The sequence below is a fragment of the Rhinoderma darwinii genome, chromosome 2 (assembly GCF_050947455.1).
Source record: "Rhinoderma darwinii isolate aRhiDar2 chromosome 2, aRhiDar2.hap1, whole genome shotgun sequence".
NCBI lineage: Eukaryota > Metazoa > Chordata > Amphibia > Anura > Rhinodermatidae > Rhinoderma > Rhinoderma darwinii.
The window spans coordinates 104,009,157-104,036,243 of record NC_134688.1 but is presented as its reverse complement, the minus strand read 5'-3'; the positions used below and the strand labels follow the sequence as shown (position 1 = coordinate 104,036,243).

General features: G+C 44.8%; 1 protein-coding gene across 1 annotated transcript; it reads right to left on the bottom strand.

The window, feature by feature from the left end:
- Positions 1 to 15,822: 15,822 nt before the first annotated feature.
- Positions 15,823 to 20,437, bottom strand: LOC142740746 (uncharacterized). The gene is made up of 2 exons (XM_075850170.1): positions 19,696 to 20,437; positions 15,823 to 16,425 (listed from the first exon to the last, which is right to left on the bottom strand). The coding sequence occupies exons 1-2, from the start codon at positions 20,333 to 20,335 to the stop codon at positions 15,824 to 15,826; spliced, it is 1,242 nt and encodes a 413-aa protein (XP_075706285.1). The 5' UTR covers positions 20,336 to 20,437; the 3' UTR covers position 15,823.
- Between the last annotated feature and the right edge of the window lie 6,650 nt (positions 20,438 to 27,087).

The following is a 27,087-nucleotide window of genomic DNA, read 5'->3' as shown; positions in this document are numbered from 1 at the left end:
TTTAGAAAGTTTTTTAACCCTTCAGGCATTTCACAAGAATTAAAGCAAAGTGGAGGTGAAATTTGCAAATTTCATTTTTCTTGCTGAATTTCAATTTTATTCTATTTTTTTTCTGTAACAGAAGGTTTTACCAGAGAAACACTACTAAATATGTATTGTCCAGATTCTGCAGTTTTTAGAAATGTCCCACATGTGGCTCTAGTGTTCTCGTGGACTGAAACACAAGCCCCAGAATCAAAGACGCACCTAGTGCATTTTGAGGCCTCTTTTTTATTAGAATATATTTTAGGCAGTATGCCAGGTTTGAAGAGGTGTTGAGGTGCTAAAACTGTAGGTATCCCCAAATAGTGACCCCATTTTGGAAACTACACCCCTCAAGGAATTCATTTATGGTTGTTGTTACCATTTTGACCACACAGTTTTTTCACAGCACCTATTTGAATTGGGCTGTGAAATGAAAAAAATGAAATTTTTTCCAATAAGATGTCATTTTTTTATCAAAATTTCTTATTTTCACAGGGAACAAAATACCCCATTTTGTTGCCCAATCTCTCCTGAGTGCGGCAATACCCCATTTGTGGCGATAAACTGCCGTTTGGGCCCATGGGAGGCCTCAGAAGTGAAGGAGCGCTGTGTGTTCTTTGGAGTGTAGATTTTGCTGGTTTGGTTTTCGGGTGCCATGTCGCATTTGCAGAGCCCCAGAGGTATCAAAGCAATGGAAACCCACCATAAGTGACCCCATTTTGGAAACTACACCCCTCAAGGAATTCATTTATGGGTAATGTGACCATTTAGACACCATAATTTCTTCACAGAACTTATTTGAATTGGGCTGGGAATTAAAAAATATATATATTTTTTCCAATAATATGTAGTTTTAGCTCAAAATTTCTTATTTTCAAAAGAAATAAATTACTACATTTTGTTGCCCAATTTGTCCTGAGTGCGGCAATACCCTATTTGTGGTGATAACCTGCCGTTTGGGCCCATGGGAGGGCTCAGAAGGAAAGGAGTGCTATTTGTTCTTTGGAGTCCAGATTTTGCTGGATTGGTTTTCGGGTGCCATGTCGCATTTGCAGAGCCCCAGAGGTATCAAAGCAATGGAAACCCACCAGAATTTACCCCATTTTGAAAACTACACCCCTCAAGGAATTCATTTATGGGTAAAGTGACCATTTTGACCCCATAGTTTTTTCACAGAACTTATTTGAATTGGGCTGGGAATTAAAACAAAATTAATTTTTTCCAATAATATGTAGTTTTGGCTGAAAATTTCTTATTTTCACAAGAAATAAAATACCCCATTCTGTTGCGCAATTTGTTCTGAGTGCAGCAATACCCCATTTGTGGTGATAAACTGCTGTTTGGGCCCATGGGAGGGCTCAGAACGAAAGGACCACCATTTGGCCTACTGGGGATTTCCTGGTGTGAAGTCATGTGTGCAGAAGCCCCTGAGGTACTAGTACAGTTGAAACCCGCAAGAAGTGACCCCGTTTTAAAAACTACACCCTTAAGGCATTCATCTAGAGGTGTAGTAAGCATTTTGACCGGAGACATACACCCCATAAACTGTAATGTGGGTTCTCCCGGGTATGGCAATACCCTCAATGTGGCTGTTATCAGCTGCCTGGGCGCACAGCAGGGCTCAGAAGGGAAAGATAAGGGGGGGTAAGCTGTGCGGAGTACATCAGGGTAAGTAAAATTGGGGTAAATTATAAACCAAGGGATGTATGATAAATTTTAAAACACTCTTTCATACAGAGCTCTGGTTTTTCGGGACACGTGTCACATAGATATATTGTGTCCTTCCTTATCCCCCTCTTATAGCAGACTTTGCACCTCTTTTGACTTTTTCCCTTCTTGCCAGTTTGGGGAATTTCTCCTGGAAAGTGTTGCCCTTCTACGATGTGTTTGGCCCCACTTCCAGAGGTACTGGGTGCCCCCCCCCTTCCTGGTCCCTAAAGATTAGGTTCTTGATAACCACCTCTTGAAGTTCTAGGAAAGTTCCCCTCTGACTTGTACAGCGACGTAGCACGTACGCGTTGTACAATGCCATCTGTATGATGTGCACGGCCAGCTTCTTATACCACACTGCATGGCGCTGTAGGGCTTCAGGACTTGATCTGACAAGTCCATCCCTCCCATGTACCTATTGAAGCCCAGGATGCAGTCTGGTTTGGGGGTCTCTGTACTGGTACCTCGTACTGGTACATGGGTACTGGTGTGGCATATCTCTTGTCTTGTACTTGACACACAATATGTTGCTGCTAGAATGTGCCCTGCGCTCACCCCTTCTTGTTTGCCCAAGCAGAGTCTTAGGGAGGCCTCAGCTTTTTTTCTAGCAGTGCCGCAGGACTTCTGGAAGCGAGGCACTTGAAGAGTGGGACGCTGGTATAAAAATTATCCAGGTAGATGTGGTAACCCTGGTCCAGCAGTTTGTGCACCAAATACCACACAATTTTTGCATTAACTCCCAGTAAGGGGGAGCATTCTGGGGGCTGACTACTGGTGTCCTTCCCTTTATATATCCTAAATTTGTAGGTATACCCTGATGCACTCTCGCACAGCTTATACATCTTCACGCCATACCTTGCCTTCTTACCCGGCAGATACTCGTGGAATTGAACCCTCCCTTTAAAATCTACCAAGGACTCATCAATAGAAATACACTTCTCGGGGGTGAATGCTTGGGAAAACCGGGCACTGAAACGGTCTAATAGGGGTCTCCGTTTATACAAACGGTTAAAACTGGGGTCATCTCGGGGTGGGCACTGCTCATTATCAGTATAATGTAAGAAGCGAAGTATTGCCTAATTTATTTATTTTTTTAGGTTCTAGTTCAGTTCTGAAGTTGCTTTGAGGGACCCATATATTATAAACCCCTATGAAACACCCCATTTCAGAAACTAGACCCCTCAAAGTATTCACAACAGCATGTAGAAAGTTTATGAACCCTTTAGGTGTTTCACAGGAATTTAGAGCAAAGTAGAGGTGAAATTTAAAAAAAAAATTTTGTCAGAAAATCCTCTTTATACCATTTTTTTATAACACAAAATGTTTTTCCAGAGAAACGCAACTCAATACTTATTGCCCAGATTCTGCAGTTTTGAGAAATATCCCACATGTGGCCCTAGTGTGGTAATGGACTGAAGCACTGGCCTCCGAAGCAAAGGAGCACCCAGTGGATTATGAGGCCTCTTTTTTATTAGGCACCATGTCCGGTTTGAAGAGGTCTTGTGGTGCCAAAACAGTGGAAAACCCCCAAAAGTTACCCCATTTTGGAAACTAGACCCCTTGAGGAATTCATTGCAGTTTTCATGGGGTGCATGTGACTTTTTGATCAGTTTTTATTCTATTTTTAAGTGGCGTGGTGACTAAAAAACAGTAATTCTACTATTGTTTTTTTATTAAAAATTTTTTACAGCGTGCACCGTGCGCTATAAATGACATAATCACTTTATTCTGCGGGTCGATACGATTACGGCGAAACCAGATGTTTATAGTTTTTCTATGTCCTATGGCGTTTGCACAATAAAATACTTTTTGTAAAAAATTATTTACTTTTTGTGTTGCCATAAAGTTTTTATTTTTCCATCAAGAAAGCCGTGCGAGGACTTATTTTTTGCGTAACGAACTGTAGTTTCGATCAGTACCATTTTTAGGTACAGGCAACTTTTTGATCTCTTTTTATTCAATTTTTTGGGAGGTGAAGTGACCAAACAATTGTGATTCTGGTACGGTTTATTATTATTTTCTTTTACGGCGTTCACCACGCGGGATAAATAATGAAATAATTTTGTAGTTCAGGCCGTTACGGACGCGGCAATACCAATTATGTATAGGTTATTTGTTTATATATTTTTATTAACAATAAAGGACTGATAAGGGAAAAAGGGGGCATTTTTACTTTTATTACTTTTAAAACTTTTATTTTCTTATTTTTACACATCTTTTTTTAACTTTTTTTTAACTTTATTACTTTGTCCCACTAGGGGACTTGAGGGCAGGAGGCCCTGATCTCTATTCTAATACACTGCACTACATGCAAAGTGCAGTGTATTAGAGCTGTCAGCTACTCACTGACAGCAAGCATAGTGGGTCCTGACTTTGTCAGGACCCACTAGGTTTCCGTCGATGGCAGAGCCGGACGGCATTGTTTGGTGTCCGGTTGCCATAGTCACCATCGCCAGCCGCTATCGTGTAGCAGGCTGGCGATTGTAGCTTAACCCCTAAAAAGCCGTTATCACTATTGAACACGGCTTTTCAAGGGTTAATCAGCGGGGACACAGCGATCGGTCCCCCCTGTAGGAGCTGCGGCAGCTGCTGTACGAGACAGCAGCTGTCACAGCTCCTGCATTTGTCGGGAGGACGGCCGAAATGGCCGTTACTCCCGCGACGTACTATTCCGTCGCTGAGCGCGAACGTATTGGTTAGCGAAACTGAATAGTACGTCGCTGAGCGCGAAGGGGTTAAGAACCATAGATGTAGTCGACCAAGGAAACTTAGTGCAGCAGATCAAAGACACATCATGCTTACTTTCTTTTGAAATCAGAAGATGTCCAGCAGTGCCATCAGCTCAGAACTGGCAAAAACCGTTGGGACCCAAGTACACTTATCTACTGTTCGAAAAAGTCTGGCGAAAAGTTGTCTTCATAGAAGAATTGCGCCCAAAAAGCCATACCTTCGACATAGAAACAAGTCAAAGCGATTCAACTATGCACAAAAAAACAGGAACTGTGGACTGATGAGTCAAAATTTGAAATATTTGGCTGTAACAGGCAGTTTATTTGCCCAAGGGCTGGAGAGTGGTACAATAGTGAGTGGCTGAAGGCAACAGTGAAGCATGGTGGAGGTTCATTTCAAGCTTGGGGCTGCATATCAGCAAATGAAGTTCAGGATTTGGTCAGGATTAATCGTGTCCTCAATGCTGAGAAATACAGGCAGATATTTATCCATCATGCAATACCATCAGGGAGGGGTCTGATTGGCTCCAAATTTATTATGCAGCAGGACAACAACCTCAAACATACAGTCAATGTTATTAAGAACTATCTTCAGCATAAAGAAGATCAAGGAGCCGTGGAAGTGATGGTATGGCCCCACAGAGCCCTGATCTTAACATCGAGTCTGTCTGGAATTACATGAAGAGAAAGAAGGATTTGAGGAAGGCTACATCCACCGAAGATCTGTGGTTAGTTCTCCAAGATATTTAGAACAACTTCCCTGCCGATTTCCTGAAAAAACTGAGTGCAGGTGTACGTAGAAGAATTTTTGTTGTTTTAAAGGTAAATGGTGGTCACACCAAATGTTGATTTGATTTAGATTTCTCTTCTGTTCATTCATTTAGCATTTTGTTAATTGATAAAAATAAACAAAAAACATTGAAAATTCTATTTTTTAAAGCATTCCTACTTTGCAGTATTTTTCCACAACTGCCTAAAACTTTTTCACAGTACTGTATGTCATTAAATGGTGGACATATTTTGTGACCTTATGGGATGTTTTTGCATACCTATCTCGAAGTAGAAGATGAAGGGTACAATTATGTCCATTTCTTTCTTGGGCATAGAGATGGACATGTGTCACGATCACAGGGTATGTGGATCCACTAGGCCGCTCCGCCGTAGCGGAGAGGCAGCTGGCCAAGTCACAGTCTATGCAAGAGTCTATACAAGTTCGTAGCACAAGGGTACCTGAAATAGTCCACACAGTAGCCGAGGCTTTAGCACAGATGGAGGTGGGTGCAGCAGGTTACGCCAGATGTGGCGGATGACAGCAGGTGCAGCAGGTTGCGCCAGACGTGGCGGATAACACTGGACATGGCAGATGACACTGGACGTGGCAGATGACACTGGACGTGGCAGATGACAGCAGGTGCAGTAGGACATGACTCAAACACTAACAGGCTCATTAACAGGACACAGCACAGGATACAGTTAGCAGGGCATGGGAAACAACGGAAACAGGTTAACACTAAGGGACCATTTGCAGGACTGACATGGGAATACTAACAATACTTACGCGAGGATCAGAAGGGCAGGGCCCTTTTTATAGTTCAGGGTGAACAGGGAATAATGAATTAATTATTAACATATGCCCTTTAGGCCGAGAACCATCTAGTGATCACTACGGGACAGAGTGGGCGCATGTGCCAACGTGTCTGGGGAGGAAGACGCCAACAGGAAGAGGAAGATCTGCGGGATGCAGGTAAGTAAAGGCCGTGACCGCGGCCGTAACAACATGGTTGTCATGGTTTTTCATATTCAGTTACTCCTCAGGCTTTTGTTTATTGCTTGCCAAGTAATGCCGATGGACAAATGATTTTTCCCGCCACGTATTGCTGGCTACTTGATAGTTTAATCTCTGGAGCACTATGTCCAAATCAATAAGCCGCTAAGGGCGGATTGAGTGATAAGGAAGTATTCTCTATGTAATTAAAATGGCCACACCTGTTGCATTTCTGGCAAACGCGACAACTCTGAATTGTCTTTATTTACTGATGCCTTTGGCTCTTGCGATTTTGTAGCATTTTTTGGTGGGGAATGTTGTCCATCCGCTTGGCTGGCAGCATGGTCCAAGGTTGACCTTTGCAGGTACCTCACCTTGTTAGAACTTTTTCCCATAATTGTTGCTGTGGAAATCTGGGGACACCAGTTCAGCAATCAGGATATTTGTTCATGGTCTGGCAACTTGCCTGTAGTTAACTGCATTAATAGGCTTTCTTCTACTTCTACTTCCAGTTCTCAGTTTGCTTGTCATTTAGTTTTGCAATGCTTAAATTATAACAAGCATTGCAGTTGGGTTATTCCAAAGAGCTCACTGAATTCCAGCATGGTACTGTAATAGGATGCCACCGCTGCAACAAGTCAGTCTGTGAAATATATAGGAGAGAAGAAATGTCACAATCAACTGTGAGTGGTATTATTGCAAAGTGGAAGCGTTTACGAACCACAGCATCTCAGCCACATAAAGTTACAAAGGCCTGGAGCCAAAACGCGCGTCGGGGTGTGACGCCAGGTAGCCATCATTGATCTCATTGGTAAGATATTACTACACAACTATATATGCTATCTACTCATTGTTATAGTTTATTAAAATGCTATTTAAATGTCATCCAAACCTCACCTAACAATTACAAGTTAGATGTAGGAGTATGCATGGAGATTGAGATAACATTATCTCTCTCTGTGCCTGTGTATATATTTAATTAAAGGCATATACTCTATTTTTGTACCCATGCTGTGATATGTTTAGGTTTTTGTACCTTTGTGCATTAATGACTGTTGCTATTTGGTATCTATTACCTCACTGTGGTTAGTCATCTCTGAATTTTATACTGAGATATATGTGTTTTTAAATTTTTGGATTTAATACAATTTATATTTTTATAAATATTTAAGTGTCATAGACTATTTAGCTGTAGGTTAATGTAAAGTTACAAGCCTAACATGTTCTGAGAAAAACAAGACCAAGTACATTAGGTTGGAAGAGTAATAGTAGAACAATATGTTTTTAAAATGACACATGGCTAAAACTCCAATACAAATGACAATATAACTCATGTGAATGGGGTTTACCCTTTTTTGAACGATGGAATAGCATAGTAGACTATGCTATTCCATTCTGAGAGATCCCGCAAAAAAAAAAAAAGATTACCACTCCTGACAACGCTATATGGACAGTAATATCAGGAGCTTCCCAATGCTGGAGTGCCCAGGCAGAGCATCACAATCGCGCCCTTGGACTTTGGCCCTGGGGAAGCTCCTGACATTATGTCCAAATATGCACATCAATAACAGCGCCAGAGTCTATGGGCAGAGCTCTAGTAGAAGCTTTGTCCAAGGACTCAAGCCCTGGGAAAGCTACTAATGTCACTGTTCATTTATGGGCAGTGACTTCCGGAGTTTCCCCAGGGCCTTTCCCAGGGCGACGTATCCCACTGTATGCCATACAGTGGTATACCTTTTGGCTGAGTTGAACAAAACCGGTGCATTAACGGTTATTAAAATCAGGGCATTAACCGGTCATGTGCCTGACCCATGATTTTGTTCACTGTAATTGATATCAGTACCAAAATCAGTTAATGCGTGTAACGTACAAACGTGAGCACACCACTTTCCGTTGCCCAACCCTCGGTAAACGAGGGGAGCCCAAACTCCTTGGCCGTATGCGGCCCAGAAATTTCTGATTGTGACCCTACAGGGACAGGTGCCATTTCCCACCACGATGTGAAAGATGCCCGTGATCTTCACGTCTGCGTCCTCCAGTGCGTCGTCTTCTTCACTGCATCCGTCTCCCAAGAACTGCACCTGAAAGAGAGGTTAGAGAGGGAAACTGCACTACGACCAGCTAAAAAGCCCAGTGATGAACCTGCAATATTGGGGGAAACTAGAGATTGTCCACAAGGTAATAATTCACTGCTGCCAGCAGATGTTTTGCCTTGTCCAAGGGACTGAAGCGTATTACTGCAGGTGCCTGGTACGAATAAGCCACCTGCTCTATGGCCTGCTGGCACAGTGTCATTCTCAGTGCTAGAAGCAGGGGTCAGAGAGCGCTCCCGCATCCTGCTGCTGCCTGAGGCCTGCGACACTGCGTCCCTAGTACCAACCCACCCAGATCCCTCACTCATCACCGGCTAGTGCACTGAAAAAAGGGCTGGGCAGCAGGGTTAAGGCACAAGCGGTGCAGCATACACATGATGGGCCTCCGCATTCTGGCTAGGAGCAGGGTGCCTGTTGCTGCCCGCAGCTCTAAGGGGGAAAGCCACTGACACTCCCTAAACCAGGGGAGTAGGCAGCATAACATCAAGGCCGGGATAGAAGTAAGCCACAAAGACTATTAGGCTATGTTTACACATATTGGCGAATTGTTGAAGATATTTCGTCTGGATTTGCAGGCAGAAAATACGTAGCTTATTACAGTAGCAACAAAGTAGATGAAATTTTAAAAATATTTCTCTGCATAAATTGACCTGCGTTGCGAATTTTCCCTATTGAGCTCAGTGGGAAGTGAAAATCCGCAACAAATGCCAAATGGTGCGATTTTGCTTGACAAAAGCTTCAAATTCGCAGCGAAATTCACAAGTAGGTAAAAGTACATATTTCAACTTTAATATAATTACTATACTTACCTCTCATGGTCTCCCGTAGCGATGCTTCACTGCTCCCAAGGCTGTTCTCTGCACAGCTGGTCTACTGGGACGACGTTTCTTCCCATGTGAGCGATGCAGCCAATCACAGGCTGTAATGGTAACATGGGACAAAACTTCATCCCGGGAGGCCTGTAGCATAGAGACCAGCAGTGAGATCAGGGGAGGCGAGTATGGCTTTTTCTTTCCCTCTGCTTTTGGTCCGCAGTGGCAAATCCGGCCGAAAATCTGCACCAAATCAAACACGATTCGGTGCAGACTTTTGGCAGGACTTCCCAGCAAAATCTGGGTTGGATTTGCTGCAGAGTTACCCACGTAAATATAATCTAAAAGACACAAGGGTACACATCCTTCCATATGAGACGGCATTTACTGCATAAGTTCTACATAATCCTTAAAGGGGTTATGTGAATTTGCTTTATATGGGGCTGGAAATTAAATAAATAAACCAAAAAAGCAATACTTACTTATCCTTCCCCTCGGCAATCTAGCGATGATGCTCCGAGTCACTCCCGGTGATTGTTTACATGCACGCAGCATGTAACCGTTGCAGCCAATCAGAGGGCTCAGCGGCCATATGTAGTATTTCTGGCATTATGCCAAAAATACGATTCGTCACCTGTGAGCCCTGCTGAGCCCTCTGGTTGGCTACAGCGGTCACATGCTACGTTCATATAAACAAACACCAGGAGTGCTGTTGGTGTAGCAGCGCTGAATCCCCAGGGGCAAGGCTAGGTAAGTATTGCTTTTTTTAATTTATTTACTTAATTCCCAGCCCCTAATAAAAAATACAATTAGCATACCCTAACAACTACAAAGATAACAAATAAAGAATGTTATCCTTCTGACATAAACATCATGACTATAATTTATTTATTTTTTATATCTTTATGTGAAGAAATATTCCTAAATGCAGAACTCCACTATCCATTAATCATAATCGGTCACCTGGCAAATAGTGCAGTATGGAATCCCAGAATAGAATGAGATTCATCAAAAGTTCAGTGGAAACAATAGGACTGTTTCTTGAGTTTTACTTCTGTTTTTGTACCATGAACACTTCAATAAATAATTCCTTCAGGGTATGACATTAAACTATAAAAGAGAAAGATTGGAAAAAGGACGAGTCTCTATTTTCCCAAGTTCACTGATTTTAATTTTTTTAAATGCTACAACAAAAACATTGGTATGAAATGCTTGAAATTCATGAGGCATAATACAATGTAGTTAGGAAAATATTTTTTTCTATTACAAACCTGAAGCATTTTACCTCTCCTATAACCAGTTCATTTCAAGGTACTGTAGTTCATATATATTCAATATTCAAATATGGCCCAAATTCCTGTTGCCGATTTTGTGGCATATTTTTACGCCACCTGTGGCTGCACCCTAAAGTAGATCTACCAGATGAATATTTATGCTGGATCCAAGTTTATCCATGCAATAATTCCCACAAGCTGTCTTCCTTCCTGTAATCTGCTGAACAGCCTATGTTGTCAAATCTGTCTCTAGTTATAGCAAAGGAGATGGTGTGCAGGAAATAAGAGTGTGTCTTATCATTGCCAGCCACTATAAGTCTATAGAGAGAGGAGGAGGAGCAGAAGCAGTGAAAGGAAACATAGAAGTCTATGGAAAGGGGAGCCGGAGGAGGGAACAGAGTGACACACACCGACATGCTGCTGCTTCTGGTAAGAGATATGTCACCCCAGTGCTGGATTTTCAGCTACACTGCTCACTACTGCTGTATGATCTCTTCCTGCTATATATAGATTTAGGAGAGCAGGAGTCTCCTCTTCTACATGTGCAGTGCGTTATATATGCCAGTCCTAGCTGCCTGCCCCACTAGAGTAAGGTGCAACAGATTTTTTAAGAGGCGCAAGCCTGTTGGATCTTCCCGCTGGCCGTGACTGCGGCCGTGCGTCATAAGTGTGGCACAATGACCGTGGCTGTGCAGCATCCACCTCCCCAATCGGACATAAAATAAAAATAATCATATTCACCTTACCGCTCTCTTCGCTTCTCTCCTCCAGGTCCCATCTGCAAGCTAAGGTCATACCAGGTCTTGATACTGAGCAGTGTCAGGGCCTTATATACGACACAGCTCTCCATGTCATCATTGCTGCGTCACATACAACGTGCTGACGCTGTCCTGCATCATGCGTGCTTTGTATGAGCAGTGTCTTACGGAGGGTACCCGGAGGGGAAAAGAGGCATGGTGAGGTGAGTGTAATTTTTATTTTTTTATTTATTTAATTTATTTATTCAAATATACGAAGGGGCGTGGGTTAGGGATAGATGAAGGGCAAGGTACGGAGTCCGGCCTTGGCCTCTACCTTACTACGCACCAGAAAGTGAAACCTATGCCAGTTAGGAGCTAATTTCTCGGGTCAATTTGAAACCACGGTCCCTTTCCACAAAAGTGGCGAGGACAGCGTACAAAGGCCAAAAGTTCTTGGTCCCTTCATTGACTTTGATGCCAGAAAACTGGCATAAAAAGGTTGATAAATTTACCCCTTAGTGTACATTACAAATGTAAACACTGAAGGAGATATATCAAAACTGATCGAAAGGAAAAGTGGAGCAGTTGCCCATGGCAACCAATCAGATTCCACCTCATTTTTTCAGAGGCCCCTTAGAAAATGAAAGCAGTTACCTTATTGGTTGCCATGGAAAACTACTCCACATAACCCTTGCACCAGTTTTGATATCTCTCCCTCAATGTTTCAAAATATGTTGTTTCTATGCAGAGATATGACCAACTGAAGTTAGAGGCCCAAAGTCGGTATGTCCATGCAGAGTTTTTTGCAGGCTTAAAGAGGCTTTGTCACCAGATTATCAAATCCCTATCTCCTATTGCATGTGATCGGTGCTGCAATGTAGATAACAGTAACATTTTTTTTTTTTAAAAACGATAATTTTGGGCCAAGTTATGAGCAATTTTATATTTATGCAAATGAGCCTTTCTAATGGACAACTGGGAGTGTGTTTTCTCTTATTTCCAAGTGGCCGTGTATTGTGTGTGTAACATCTGGGCGTGTTTACTTGTTTTACTAGCTGGGCGTTGTGAATAGAAGTGTATATCAGCATCATATGTCAGCATCATATGTCAGCATCATACACTTCTATTCACAACGCCCAGCTAGTAAAACAAGTAAACACGCCCAGATGTTACACACACAATACACGCCCAGTTGGAAATAAGAGAAAACACACCCAGTTGTCTATTAGAGAGGCTCATTTGCATAAATATAAAATTGCTCACAACTTGGCCAAAAATTATCGTTTTTAAAAAAACAAACAAAAACAGTTATTGTTATCTACATTGCAGCGCCGATCACATGCAATAGGAGATAGGGATTTGATAATCTGGTGACAGAGCCTCTTGAAACTCTGCATCAAAATTCCGTCTGGAATTTTGGGGCAGATTTTGATCTGCCTGCATGCCGTGTTTTTCACCCACGACCATTAAGCGGCGCGGGCAAAAACGCCGCAAAAAATGCCACAAAAAAGGCTGTCTCTGCCACCCATTGATGTCAAAGGGAGGCCAGAGACTTAAACGGCCAAAGATAGGGCAGGTCACTTCTTTTTCCCGCAAGCCGCTTTTACAGCTCGTGGGGAAAAAACGCCTCCGCCTCCCATTGAAATCAATGAGAGGCGTTTTTGGCCGTTTTTTGGCGCGGTTTCCGCGTCAAAAAATGTTTAAAAAAAAACTCTATATGAACTGGGCCTTAGTTTGCAGTTCAGTTCAGATAATGACAACATATCCACTTCTGATTTCTGTCAGGTGCAGTGTTGTCATAGAGAGTAAATCACCAAATACATTGATGCCCCCACATGCGCACATAGCTGCCACTATTCAAGCCAGGTAGTATGTAGATTGTTGAATTTCCACACAAAGTCTCCATGAAGATACTGCACCTGATGGGTGTCTGAATCTCTCAGAAGTACAGGCTGTTCACCTCTATCACAGCACATACTGTAAATAAGATATATAAAAAATATTTTTTTTTTAATCTGCATTAGAGCGACAATTTACTATTTTGTCTTGTAAGTTTCATATAAAATGGGTGAATTGAGTCACCACCAGCCAAAATTCTACTTTCTCTAGATCCATTAATTAAATTATTTATAATCACAGACTGTCAAGCTTGGCTCACTCCTAGCCTAAGATTATACTGTGGGAAAAAATATTTGTACCCTTTTTATGTTTATAATGGATCACATGCAAATCGTAAATGGGTTTTCCAATCTTGAAACATTTTCCCCAATCTCCCACAACCTTATTAAAATGTTAGAAGCATGCTTACAGTTTGGTCCTTGTATTCTACAGCTTGCTCCTTCCTCTTTTCTGACCCCTGCTTCTCTGATCTATCTTTTTTTTTCTTCACAGATCCTGGGCCAGAACAGCGTGTCATGTGATTGCCGATCCAATTAAAAAAACGACACTAGCCATGATCCCCAGAGCTCTTCTTTGCAGCGTGTATCTGATCTACAGTCCTTCCCAGTTAAATCTATGGTAACAGCAGACCTGGGTTACGGTCTCCCTGGGTTCCGCCTTATGGCACTACAGTGAGCACTAATAGACTTCACATGCCCGGGAAGTGGAAAAAAACACTATGGGGCGGTCACTAATGGGTTAAAATGAGATAAATGATGTAAGGATTTCTTTAACCCCTTCACGCGTTGGCCACTTTTGACCTTCCTGACAGAGCCTCATTTTTCAAATCTGACATGTTTCATTTTATGTGGTAATAACATCGAAATGCTTTCACCTATCCAAGCGATTCTGAGATTGTTTTCTCGTGACACATTGTACTTTGTGTAAATGGCAAAATTAGCTCGATACATTTAGTATTATTTCTGAAAAACACCAAAATTTAGAGAAAAATTGCAAAAATTAGCATTTTTCTTAATGTAAATGTATCTGCTTGTAAGACAGGCATGACCTGCCTAGGTAGAGTCGTGTGTTAACCTTAAACCATACTATCACCCCATCCCCATTTAGTAACGACACATGACACCGAGGTTGGATGTGAAATGGCCACAGCAGCCGTTTATTAATTTCACAGTTTATAAAAACAATTTAAATCCGAAACATTCGGATAACTAGTTAGGAATCCACCAGAGAATTCCTCCTAATAATTCACATGACCCAACATGGGTCATAACATTAACCCGAGCAGAGGAAGTCCTTGAAGCCCCCTCAGATAGTCCTTTTTAAAGAACACACCGAATTAGCCATCTGCAAACCACCAATTACCTCCAGCCGTAAACCAGCTCGGAAGCACCGTTCACCTCTGCAGATGGCTCCAACCACTAGAAGTCCACTTCAAGGGGATAACACCCGATGAAGCCCTCCAGTGATATACCGACCACTAGAAGTCCACTTCAAGGGGATAACACCCGATGAAGCCCTCAAGTGATATACCGACCACTAGAAGTCCACTTCAAAGGGATAACACCCGATGAAGCCTTCAAGTGATATACCTTCTACCAGAAGACCACTTCAAAGGGATACCACCCGATGAAGTCTTCAACCATGTACCTTTTTTGGGGGACGCATACCCCCGATGCGACCCCCCCACCATTTTGTACTGACTGGCCTCAAGGACTCCCCCCGCCAGCTGCCATGACAACAGAACCTACTCCGGAAAAAAGAAAAACATGTTAAATAAGCACACAAAATAAAAACACAACGCTCATAGCCAGACGTACATAAGACCTAAAGAGTAACAAAACAAGGGTGGGAGGGTGGGAGCTTTGCTTACTGTGTGTTACTCCTCCCGCTGCTTCCGGCTCAATGCCGAGAAACAGCGGGAAGCACAGCAACGGCCCCCCCCGCCCCCCTTAACTCCTCCCCGTCCCTCCTTCAGCTCCTTCAACTTTCCCTGACCTCGTAACATTAACCCTTTCCCTACCAGGACGGTCATGTCGGCTTCCCTTAAGCCTGCAGCTGCGTCCAGCCTCTTCTTGACCTGCCTAGGTAGAGTCGTGTGTTAACCTTAAACCATACTATCACCCCATCCCCATTTAGTAACGACACATGACACCGAGGTTGGATGTGAAATGGCCACAGCAGCCGTTTATTAATTTCACAGTTTATAAAAACAATTTAAATCCGAAACATTCGGATAACTAGTTAGGAATCCACCAGAGAATTCCTCCTAATAATTCACATGACCCAACATGGGTCATAACATTAACCCGAGCAGAGGAAGTCCTTGAAGCCCCCTCAGATAGTCCTTTTTAAAGAACACACCGAATTAGCCATCTGCAAACCACCAATTACCTCCAGCCGTAAACCAGCTCGGAAGCACCGTTCACCTCTGCAGATGGCTCCAACCACTAGAAGTCCACTTCAAGGGGATAACACCCGATGAAGCCCTCCAGTGATATACCGACCACTAGAAGTCCACTTCAAGGGGATAACACCCGATGAAGCCCTCAAGTGATATACCGACCACTAGAAGTCCACTTCAAAGGGATAACACCCGATGAAGCCTTCAAGTGATATACCTTCTACCAGAAGACCACTTCAAAGGGATACCACCCGATGAAGTCTTCAACCATGTACCTTTTTTGGGGGACGCATACCCCCGATGCGACCCCCCCACCATTTTGTACTGACTGGCCTCAAGGACTCCCCCCGCCACAGCGAAACAGGCCTTGACCACCTTAAGCCTGTGAGTTCCTCCACACCACCACCGCCCTTTCTATTCCTTCTGCTATCGCCAAGCTCCAAAGATCAATGCCAACCTCGGTCAGATGAACCCCGTCACTCCTCCAGAAATTCCCCACTCCTGACTCCAAATCCCTATGCCTCACGCAAATGCCCCCGTTTTTTGCCACAAAACGGGACACCGCCCGATTAACTTTAATGCGAGCCTTATTGACTCTCTCCACAGATCTAGCTAACCGCCAATGCTTTCTTGGGACTATGTCCGACCACACTATCACCAACTTGGGATAAGATACCCACAAACACAACATATCATGTTTGGTATCCCGCACCAACTCACGAAAGGGGCGGACTCCTAAGTCATTCCCACCCACGTGCAACACTAAGACCTCCGGAACCCTATCAAGCCGAGCATATGTCTGGAATTCCGCCAACACCCTGCTCCACGACATACCTCTAAAACCCAGCCAATGCACAACCGCATCCTGTCGCGGAATGCGCAACTGGCGACCATTCGGGCGGACGTCCGCCCTCAAAGCCCCCCAGTGCACGTAAGAATGACCCATCAACCACACCAAACACGGAGGCGACTCTGAAACTGAAAAAACAATTAGGCACCACCATATAACATTTGTAAAGCGTTAACAGCAAAATTCATAACATATGGGGGCGGACATAGGACTTAAACCTGTTGGACTCCCAACGACCAATACGCCTCACCCCCTCATCATCCAACCCCCAGCGCCCCGCTTCTGTTGCTGCGCCAATCCTGAAGGAATGAGATGAATATGAGCCTGCCGCGACACCAACCGCCGTCAAACATTTTTTAAATACAGCTCCAAACTGAAACCTGGACAAAAACGACCCGTCCACCTGACGTAACAAAGGCAAATCTGGAGACCCCCTGTTTGGCGTAAAACCCCGCATGCACTCTACTGGGCACATAACCGACCCCGGGGCGCAACCCCTTCAAAGCCTGCGATACCAGAAATTCCTTCGATACATCCTGAAAGCCCCGCAACTTAAACCCAAACGCCACCGCAGACATGAACCGGTTCACCTTCGCCACTGAAAACCCCCGCCTCCCAGGCGTCCCCTAACCAGTACAAAAGTGCCACCAACCTGTCTCTATCCGTATTGACGTCACCCAACTCTCTTACCCACTCCTCCCACTGCCTCCAACAAGCAGCATAAGCACTCCACGTCGTGCGCGCCAAAGACCTTTGTACCAATTGTTCTACAGGACCGAGACCAGATCCCAAAGATGCTGTGGACAAGCCAAACCGAGACGTTCCGCTCCCGGTGCCAATTGCCGAAACCGGTCCCACTGCGAGCGAGAAAGAGCATCAGCGATACAATTCCGTACACCCGGGACATGCACCGCCACCACCCACGCGTTCAACGACAAACATACCAACACTAAATGTCGCAACAATTGAACTACCGGAGGAAAAGACGCCGTGATGTTATTAATGGCAAGCACCACCCCCATGTTGTCGCAGTAAAAAACGGACCTTCTTATCCCTGAGCCTGTCCCCCCAAATGGTAGCCGCCACCCCGATGGGAAACAGCTCGAGCAGGGCCAGATTCCGCGTGAGTCCACTGGACACCCAGCTAGCCGGCCACTGACCTGCGCACCACGGACCTCCCCCGTAAGCTCCAAAACCACCCGCCCCAGCCGCATCCGTGAAAATATTCAAAACACTCGTATCCTGCGCTGGGGCCATCCATAGCGAGCGACCATTGAACTGGCCCAAGAAGTCATTCCAAACCTGAAGATCAGCACGGTACTCCTCCTTGAGCCGCACAAAATGATGCGGCGCACGCACTCCCACCGTTGCCGCCGCCAACCTCCTACCAAACACCCTCCCCATCGGCATAATCCGGCAGGCGAAATTCAACTTCCCCAGCAGCGACTGAAGCTCCCTCAGCGTCACTTTCTTCATTCTACAAGCCCGTTGAACCTCCAGCCTCAAAGCACCCAACTTATCCGCCGGGAGACGACACTCCATTGCCACCGAGTCTATTTCGATTCCCAAAAAACAAATCGTCGCTACCGGGCCCTCCGTTTTTTTTTTTTTTTTTCGGCGCCAAAGGAATCCCAAAATCCCTCGCCACCTTCTGTAGAGCATGAAGCAAATTACCGCAAACCGGCGAACCCCCCGGGCCAACGCATAACAAATCATCTAAGTAATGGATCAACGAGTCGACCCCGGATACTCCCCTCTTTACCCACTCCACGAAGCTACTAAACGCCTCGAAGTATGCACAAGAAAGGGAACACCCCATCGGAAGGCACTGATCCACGTAAAAGGCCCCATTCCAAAAACAACCCAACAGCCGTTGCTTTCTGTATGGACCGGCAACAACCTGAACGCCGCCTCGATGTCAGTTTTTGCTAGCAGCGCCCCAGGACCCGCAGCCCGCACTAACCCCACCGCCTTATCGAATGAGGTATAAACTACGGAGCACAACTCGTGATCAATCCCGTCATTTACCGACGAACCTTTGGGATACGATAAATGTTGAATCAAACGAAACTTTCCGGGCTCGCGTTTAGGGACAATACCCAAAGGGGACACAACTAAATCTTTCACCGGCGACTCCACAAATGGCCCCGACATGCGCCCCAACGAAACTTCTTTTAACAACTTTTCCGACACGACTTCCACATGCAAGTAAGCCGATTTTAAATTTCTCCCCGTAACCGGAACCTCATAAGGAGGCGGAGGAATAACAAAACCAACACTAAACCCTTCATAAAGCAACCTAGCTGCCGCCCTATCCGGATACTCATTTAGATAAAGGGCCATCCTTTCCACCCTCACCGGCGACACCCCCTTGACCAGCCCCGTGCTGGTTCCCGGACCTCTTTTTTCGCAGACATTTTGCCGCCCCGTGTGATGCACCATTACACTCGGAGCACACGTGCTTGAACTTGCACGTGGCCCCAAACTTGCACTGGCCTTCATTGAATTGCCAGCAAAACCCCGCCTTTCCCCCGCCGCTTGGTCCACTCTGACTAGACTGGCCTCCCTGGCCACCGCTCCCGGGAACGGGCTGCCTAACCGGAGCCGTAACCCGTAACCAGAGAGCAATATCCTTCTGGTCCCACCGAATCGCCGGCCGAACCGCCTTCCGCTGACGGAATTGCTCATCATATCGCAGCCACGCCTGACCCCCATACGCCCTATGAGCCTCCCCAATAGCATCAAAATAACAAAATAACGCCGAACAATTTTCCGGCGCCTTTTCCCCTATCACACTAGCCAATATGGCGAACGCCTGCGACCAATTAACGAACGTCTGCGGGATAAGCCTATACCGCCGCCGTTCCTCCTCGTCCTTTTTACTCTCATCCCGCTTGCCCTTATCCAAATTGAATTTAGCCAGCGGCAAGAGAGAAAAAAAAAAAAAAAAAAAAAAAAAAAAAAATTTCAACGTATTCATCTTTCCAGATCCGATCACGCACCTCCTGCTTTAAATGCGCCCCCCACGGACCCTCAAAACAAACATACACCTCCCCCCGAGCACGATCGTCCATGCGCACTCGATCGCCGTCCTTCTGTGCCTCAGTCTGCACCGACACCGCGACCGCCTCTCTAACCGCCACCACAGGACGCGCCTGCAACGATCCCACGTCCCTGGGGCCTTCCCAAACTACCGCAGGGGACACTTCCGTTACTACCGGCGCCGCGGCCCTATCAAGGCGCCCCACCAGCCCGTAAGCAACCCACTAAATCTGCCAAACCCGCTCCGTCGCGTCCGCCCGCGCCACTACCGGCCCCCGATGCTATGCTAGCAGCCCCCCCGCCGACACCCGACATAAAAATCGCTGGATAAGACAATAATGGAGTTATACACTCACCGGGCTGCACAGGCGCTGTGTTCCCGTCAGCCGGACCATCCTGACCTCGACGATAGACGTCCAGTTCACCTTCCTCCAGTTCTTCTCTCGCCGACGACTGTCCCTCCCAACGACATCTTCGGAAAGGGGATGAGGACGCGCTGACCGATGGGCCGGCAACCTGCCGCCCGACCGCCGGGACCCAGACTTCCGACCGGACCTGTTGCCTCGATGTCGCTGCAGATCTAGTCGTCCGTCTAGACGATCCTGACGAAGCCTGCCCCCTGGCCGGAACATCACCATGCGGGGCGGCCGTACCTTGCTCTCGACATCTTCCATCTGATGGGGGAGGGGTGACAGGGAGCCCAGCCTGCGACTCCCTGCTTACCGCCGGACCCCGTCGCGGCCTGGGATTCCTGCCAGGACGCAGGGCCTGGGAAGGGGCGGTCCTCCCAGCTGCCTGGCCTGCAGCGTCCGGGATCGGGCTCCCTCTGCGACGCCGTGTCCGCGGGACTACCTCCGGACTAAGGCGCTCTGGAGGTCGGGACCGCCGAGAGGGACGGGTCGACACAGCCCGCATCGCCGTCACCCCTGGCACCGCTCTCTGCCTGCCCAGCGCAGGAGCGGTTGTTGCCGACTCCCCCCCCGCCGCCATAGCCATGCTCGTAAGGGGGCCGGGGGAGGGGAGCCTGTCCCTTACAACAGACCCCGAACGCCGTGCCCGGCGTGGCGAAACGGCGTCCGGGATCCGCGTTAATGCAGCCACGGTCTGCTCCAGCCATCCGGGACCGTGGTGCACAGCAGCGGCACGCAGCCGCTCTAAAATCAGGGCCTCTGCCATTACTAAAGAGCCAGGCAACGGGGAGCTTTGCTTACTGTGTGTTACTCCTCCCGCTGCTTCCGGCTCAATGCCGAGAAACAGCGGGAAGCACAGCAACGGCCCCCCCCCGCCCCCCTTAACTCCTCCCCGTCCCTCCTTCAGCTCCTTCAACTTTCCCTGACCTCGTAACATTAACCCTTTCCCTACCAGGACGGTCATGTCGGCTTCCCTTAAGCCTGCAGCTGCGTCCAGCCTCTTCTGTTATACCACACAAAATTGTTGCTAATTAACATCCCACATGTCTGCTTTAGATTGGCATCGTTTTTTTGAACATCCTTTTATTTTTCTAGGGTGTTACAAGGCTTAGAACTTTAGCAGCAATTTCTCACATTTTCAACAAAATTTCAAAAGGTTATTTTTTTAGGGACCAGTTCAGTTGTGAAGTGGCTTTGAAGGCCTTATATATTTAGAAAACGCCAATAAGTTATCTCATTTTAAAAACTTCACCCATCAAAGTATTCAAAACAGCAATTAGAAAGTTTCTTAACCCTTTTAGACGTTTCACAGGAATTAAAGCAAATTAGAGGTGAAATTTAATTTAATTTATTTGCAGAAATTCATTTTAATCATTTTTTTTTTGTAACACGGAAGGTTTTATTAGAGAAACCTAACTCAATATTTATTTCCCAGGTTCTGCGGTTTTAGGAAATATCCCACATGTGGACATAGTGTAGTAATGTACTGAAGCACAGGCCTCAGAAGCAAAGGAGCACCTTGTGGATTTTGGGGCCTCCTCTTTATTAGGATATATTTTAGGCACCATGTCAGGTTTGAAGGGCTCTTGCGGTGCCAATACAGTGGAAATCCCCCAAAAGTGACCCCATTTGGGAAACTACACCCCACAAGGAAATTATCTAGGGGTATAGTAAGCATTTTGACCCCACAAGTTTTACGCCATGAAAATGAAAATCTAATTTTTTTTTAAAGAAAATGCAGGTTTAGCTAATTTTTTTCGCATTTCCACAAGGACTAAAGGAGAAAAAACACCACAACATTTTTAAAGCAATTTCTCCGGAGTAAAACAATACCCCATATGTGTTCATAAACAGCTGTTTGGACACACGGCAGGGCTTAGAAGGGAAAGAGCGCCATTTGGCTTTTGGAGCTCAAATTTAGCAGGAATGGTTTGCGGAGGCCAGGTCACATTTGCAAAGCCCCTGAAGGACCAAAACCATGAAAATGTCCAAAAAGTGACTCCATTTAAGAAACTACACCCCTTGAGGAATTCATCTAGTTGTTTCATAGATTTTGTTAGGATTGGGCAGTGAAAATTTAAAAAAATCCTTTTTCTTTATTAAGACGTAGCTTTAGCTCAAAATTTCTAATTTTCTCAACAAATAAAGGAAAAAATGAACCCCAACATTTGTAAAGCAACTTCTCTAGAGTACGGAAATACCCCATATGTAGTCATAAACTGCTGTTTGGGCACACGGCAAGGATCAGAATAGAAGGAGCGCCATTTGGCTTTTGGAGTACAGATTTTGCTGGATTGGTTTCTCGGCACCATGTAAATTTTGCAAAGCCCCTAAGGTACCAGTACAGTGGAAACTACCCAAAAGTGACTCCATTCAGGAAACTACACCGTATGAAGAATTAATTTAGGGGTGTAGTGAGCATTTTGATCCCCACAGGTGTTTCATAGACTTTATTAGAATTGGGCAGTGAAAAAAAAAAACAAAAAACAATTTTCTTCAATAAGACGTATATTTAGCTAAAAAAAAAACAACATTTTCTCAACAAATAAAAGTAAAAAAAGAACCCCAACCTTTGTAAAGCAGCTTCTCTAGAGTATGGCAATAGCCCATATGTGGTCCTATACTGCTGTTTGGAGACGGTAGGGCTCAGAAGGGAAGGAGCGCCATTTGGCTTTTGGAGTGCAGATTTTACTGGATTGGTTTCTGGTCGCTATATCACATTTTCAAAGCCCCTGTGGGACCGAACAGTGGAAAACCCCCAGAAGTGACCCCATTTTGGAAACTACACTCCTCAAGGTATTCACTTAGGGGTGTAGTGAGCATGTTAACCCCACAGGTGTTTTGCAGAAATTAGTGAGCACTCGATGTTGCAGAGTGAAAATGGGATTTTTTTGTATAGATATGTGGTGAAAAGCTTGTGCCACCATAACAAGACAGCTCTCGAATTATCATGCTGTGTTTCCCGGTTTTAGAAATACCCTACATGTGGCCCTAACCTTTTGCCTGGACATTTGACAGGGCTCAGGATTGAAAGAGTACCATGTAAAATGAAGGCCTAATTTGGCAATTTACAAAGTATTGGTTCACAATTGCAGAGGCTCTGAAGTGAAGTAATAAAAGAAACCCCTCAGAAGTGACCCCATTTTGTAAACCACACCCCTCAAGGCATTTATTAAGGGGTGTAGTGAGCATTTTCACCCCACAGGTCTTTTCCATAAATGATTGCGCTGTGGATGGTGCAAAGTAAAAATGTTAATTTTTCAATATATATTTCAGTGGCAAATATGTCATGCCCAGCTTGTGCCACTGGAGACACACACCCCAAAAATTGTTAAAAGGGTTCTCCCGGGTATGGCGATGCCATATACGTGGAATTAAACAGCTGTTTGGGCACACTGTATGGCTCAGAAGGGAGGAAGCACTATTTGGCTTTTGGAGCATGGGTTTGCTTTGTAGTAGTTTTGTTTGGATTATTACTGGTATTTCAGCTTATAATGTGGGGGTACATGTAAGCTGGGCAGAGTACATCAGGGGCATAGTCAGGTGGTATAATAATGGGGTAAAATAATCCATAGATGTGTGTTACGCTGTGAAGCAATCCTTTCTGCACAGGCGTGTCACACTGACAAATAGTGTCCTTTCTTATCCTCCTTTTGTTCCACACTCCGCACATTTGCAGTTTGGGGAATTTTGCTGGGAAGTGTTGTCCTGGTATAATACGGGCACCCTCATTTCCAGGAGATATGTTTGGGTCCTACCCTTCCTGGTTCCCTAATTTTAGGGCCTTGATAAATCGCCTTTTGAAACACAAGAAATGTTCCCCTAGGGCCTGCACATATTTTTCTTTCCTGACTTATTGGAGCCTTAACTAATTTATTTTCTTATAGACGTAGTGGTATGAGGGCTGTTTTTTTGCGGGACGCGCTGTAGTTTTTATTGGTACCATTTTGGGGTACATGAGTCTTTTTTATCACTTTTTGTCCTATTTTTTGGGAGGCAAGGTGACCAAAAAACTGAAATTCTGCCATAATATTTTAGTTTTACTTATACAGCGTTCACAATGCATTATAAATTGCACGTTAACTTTAGTCTGCGGGTCAGTACGATTCCGGTGATTCCTAATTTATAGCACTTTTTTATGTTTTACAACTTTTTGCACAATAAAATTACTTTTGTAAAAATATTTTTTTTTTTCTGTTGCCATGTTGCAAGAACCATAACTTTTACATTTTTTCGTCGATGGGGCTTTATGAGGGCTTGTTTTTTGCGAGACGGGCTATAGTTTTTATAGGTACTATTATTGGACACATGCGACTTTTTGATCACTTTTTATTTCAATTTTTGTAGGGCAAAGTGACCAAAAAACAGAAATTCTGACATTGTTTTTTACGGGTTTTTTTTTACACCTGTCACCGCGTGGAATAAATAACATAATATTTTTATAGTTTAGGCCGTTATGGTCGTGGCTATACCAAATATGTATGGTGTATTTATTTTTTTCAATAATAAAGGACTTGATAAGAAAAGGGCGATTGTGTGTTATTTTATTACTTGAAACTTCTATTATACTGTATACTTTTTTTAACACTTTTCTTTAGTCTCACTAGTGGACTTGAAGGTCCAACTGTCAGATTTTTTTTTTCTAATACATTGCACTACGTATGTAGTGCAATGTATTAGATCTGTCAGTCATTCACTGACAGCAAGACTTTTAGGCTTCGCCTCCAGGCAGGGCCTAATCGACTTCCGTAATGGCAGAGCAGGAGGCTATTGTTAGGTCTCCTGTTGCCATAGTAGCAGTCGGCAGCCCTGCATGCTGCAATCTGCTGACAATCAGAAAGCGGATAATGGCAGGTATCGGAGTTGGCTCCGGTTCCTGCCGTTACAGGTGGAAGTCAGCTGTAACATACAGCTAACATCCACCGCTGATGGCGCCGGCTCAGCGCCAACTTTCCGACGGCTACGAAAGCCTTTTAGGCCCTGCCTCTGGGCGGGTGCTGGAAGTTTTCCATACTAGGCAGACCGGGAGGCCACTATTAGGCCACCGGTTGCCATTGCAGCCACCAACACCCCGCCAATTTCATGGTTGGGGTGCAGATGATCTGCAAACACCTTAAATGCAGCTTTCGAGCTGGTGCCATCCATTTATTATAAGTTTACGACAATTTGCGGGAAGCACTGGCCTTCCATGACGTATACTTACGACAAATGTCGGGAAGGGGTTAATACTTTTTATTGAAGAAAATGTTATTTTTTTATTTATTTCTGTTGAGAAAGGTTGAATTGTACTAATTAATAGGTAATTATAATGGGAAGTCTGCAATTTTGGATTCTGGAATCAAGTAAGTGGCGATATACAGTGGATATAAAAAGTCTACACACACCTCTTAAAACGCCAGGTTTTGGCATGTTACAAAATCAGAACAAGATGAATAAGTTCAGAACTTTTTCCACCTTTAATGTGACCCATAATCTGTACAATTCCATTGAAAAACAAACTGAAATCTTTTAGGGTAGAAAAATAAAAATAAAAACAAAAATAATGTGGTTGCATAAATTGCAGTGCAATTAAACTAATACTTTGTTGAATTAACCTTTTACTTTATGACAGACCTCAGTCTTTTTTGGTAGAAGTTTATCAGCATGGCACATCTTGACTTGGCAATTGTTGCCCACTCATCCTTGCAAAAGCGCTCCAAATCTGTCAGATTGTGAGGGCATCTCCTGTGTACAGCCCTCTTCAGGTCACCCCACAGATTTTCAATGGGATACAGGTCTGGGCTCTAGCTGGGCCATTCCAAAACTTTGACCTTCTTCTGGTAAAGCCATTCTTTTGTTGATTTGGAGGTATGCTTTGTGTCGTTGTCGTGCTGAAAGGTGAAATTCCTCTTCATCTTCAGATTTTTAGCAGAGGCCTGCAGGTTTTGTGCCAATATTGACTGATATTTGGAACTGTTCATAATTCCCTCCACCTTGACTAAAGTCTCAGTTCCAGCTGCAGAAAAACAGCCCCTAAGCATAATGTTGACTCCACCATGCTCCATAATGCTGCCTCCACCATGCTTCACTGTGGGTATGGTGTTCATTTGGTGATGTGCAGTGTTGGCTTTGCGACAAACATATCTTTTGGAATTATGGCCAAAAAGTTCAACCTTCGTCTCATCAGACCATAACATGTTTTCCCACATGCTTTTGGCAGACTTGATGTAGGTCTTTGCAAAGCATAGGCGGGCTTGGATGATTTTCTTTGTTAGAAAAGGCTTCCGTCTTGCCATCCTACCCCTCATCCCAGACATATGAAGAATACGGGAGATTGTGGTCACATGCACTGCACAACAAGTACCTGCCAGAAACTCCTGCAGCTCCTTTAATGTTGCTGTAGGCCTCTTGGTAGCCTCTCAGACCAATTTTCGTCTTGTCTTTTCATCAAGTTTTGAGGGACGTCCAGTTCTTGGTAATATCACTGTTGTGCCAAATGTAATCCACTTCTTGATGACCGTCTTCACTGGGTTCCATGGTATATCTAATGCCTTGCAAATTCTTTTGTACCCTTCTCCTGACTGATGCCTTTCAACAATCAGATCCCTTTAATGTGTTGTAAGCTCTTTACGGACCATGGCTTTTGCTGTCACATGCAACAAAGAAAATGTCAGGAAAATCCTAATAGAACAGCTGAACTTTATATGGGGTTACACAGAATCACTTAAAATAATGGCAGCTGTGAACTGATTACTATTTAACAGGAGTTTTAATGTAATTGGCTAATTCTGAACACAACCACATCCCCAATTATGAGAGGGTCTTCACACTTGCAACCACATTATTTTTGTTTTTTTATTTTTCCCCTCTAAATGATTTCAGTGTGTTTTTCAATGGAAATGTACAGATTATGGGTCGCATTAAAAGGTGGAAAAAGTTCTGAAATGATTCATCTTGTACGGACTTTGTAACAGGACAAAAACTGGAATTATTACAGGGATTGTAGACTTTTTATATCCATTGTATATTATAGCAACTACTACAGGACTAGAGGAAGATGCAATAGTAATAAGAGTTGCTACATATACTATCATGATTATGCTTGTGCAGTGCATACAGGGCCGCCATCAGGGGGGAATTAGGGGTACTGGTGTGAGGGGTCCGGCCAAACCTAATTGAAAGGGGGGCCCGGCAATTGCCGCGAGTTGCCTTTGGTAGGAAAAAATGGGCCCCTGCAATGGGGCCCGTTTTTTTCACCAAAAGAATGTCGTGAGCTGCGGGGCCCCCCCTCTCATCATGTGGGCTGTCAAACCGCCCGCCTGCGCGCGCACCCGCGAAAGCCCGGAAGCGCGCACTTGC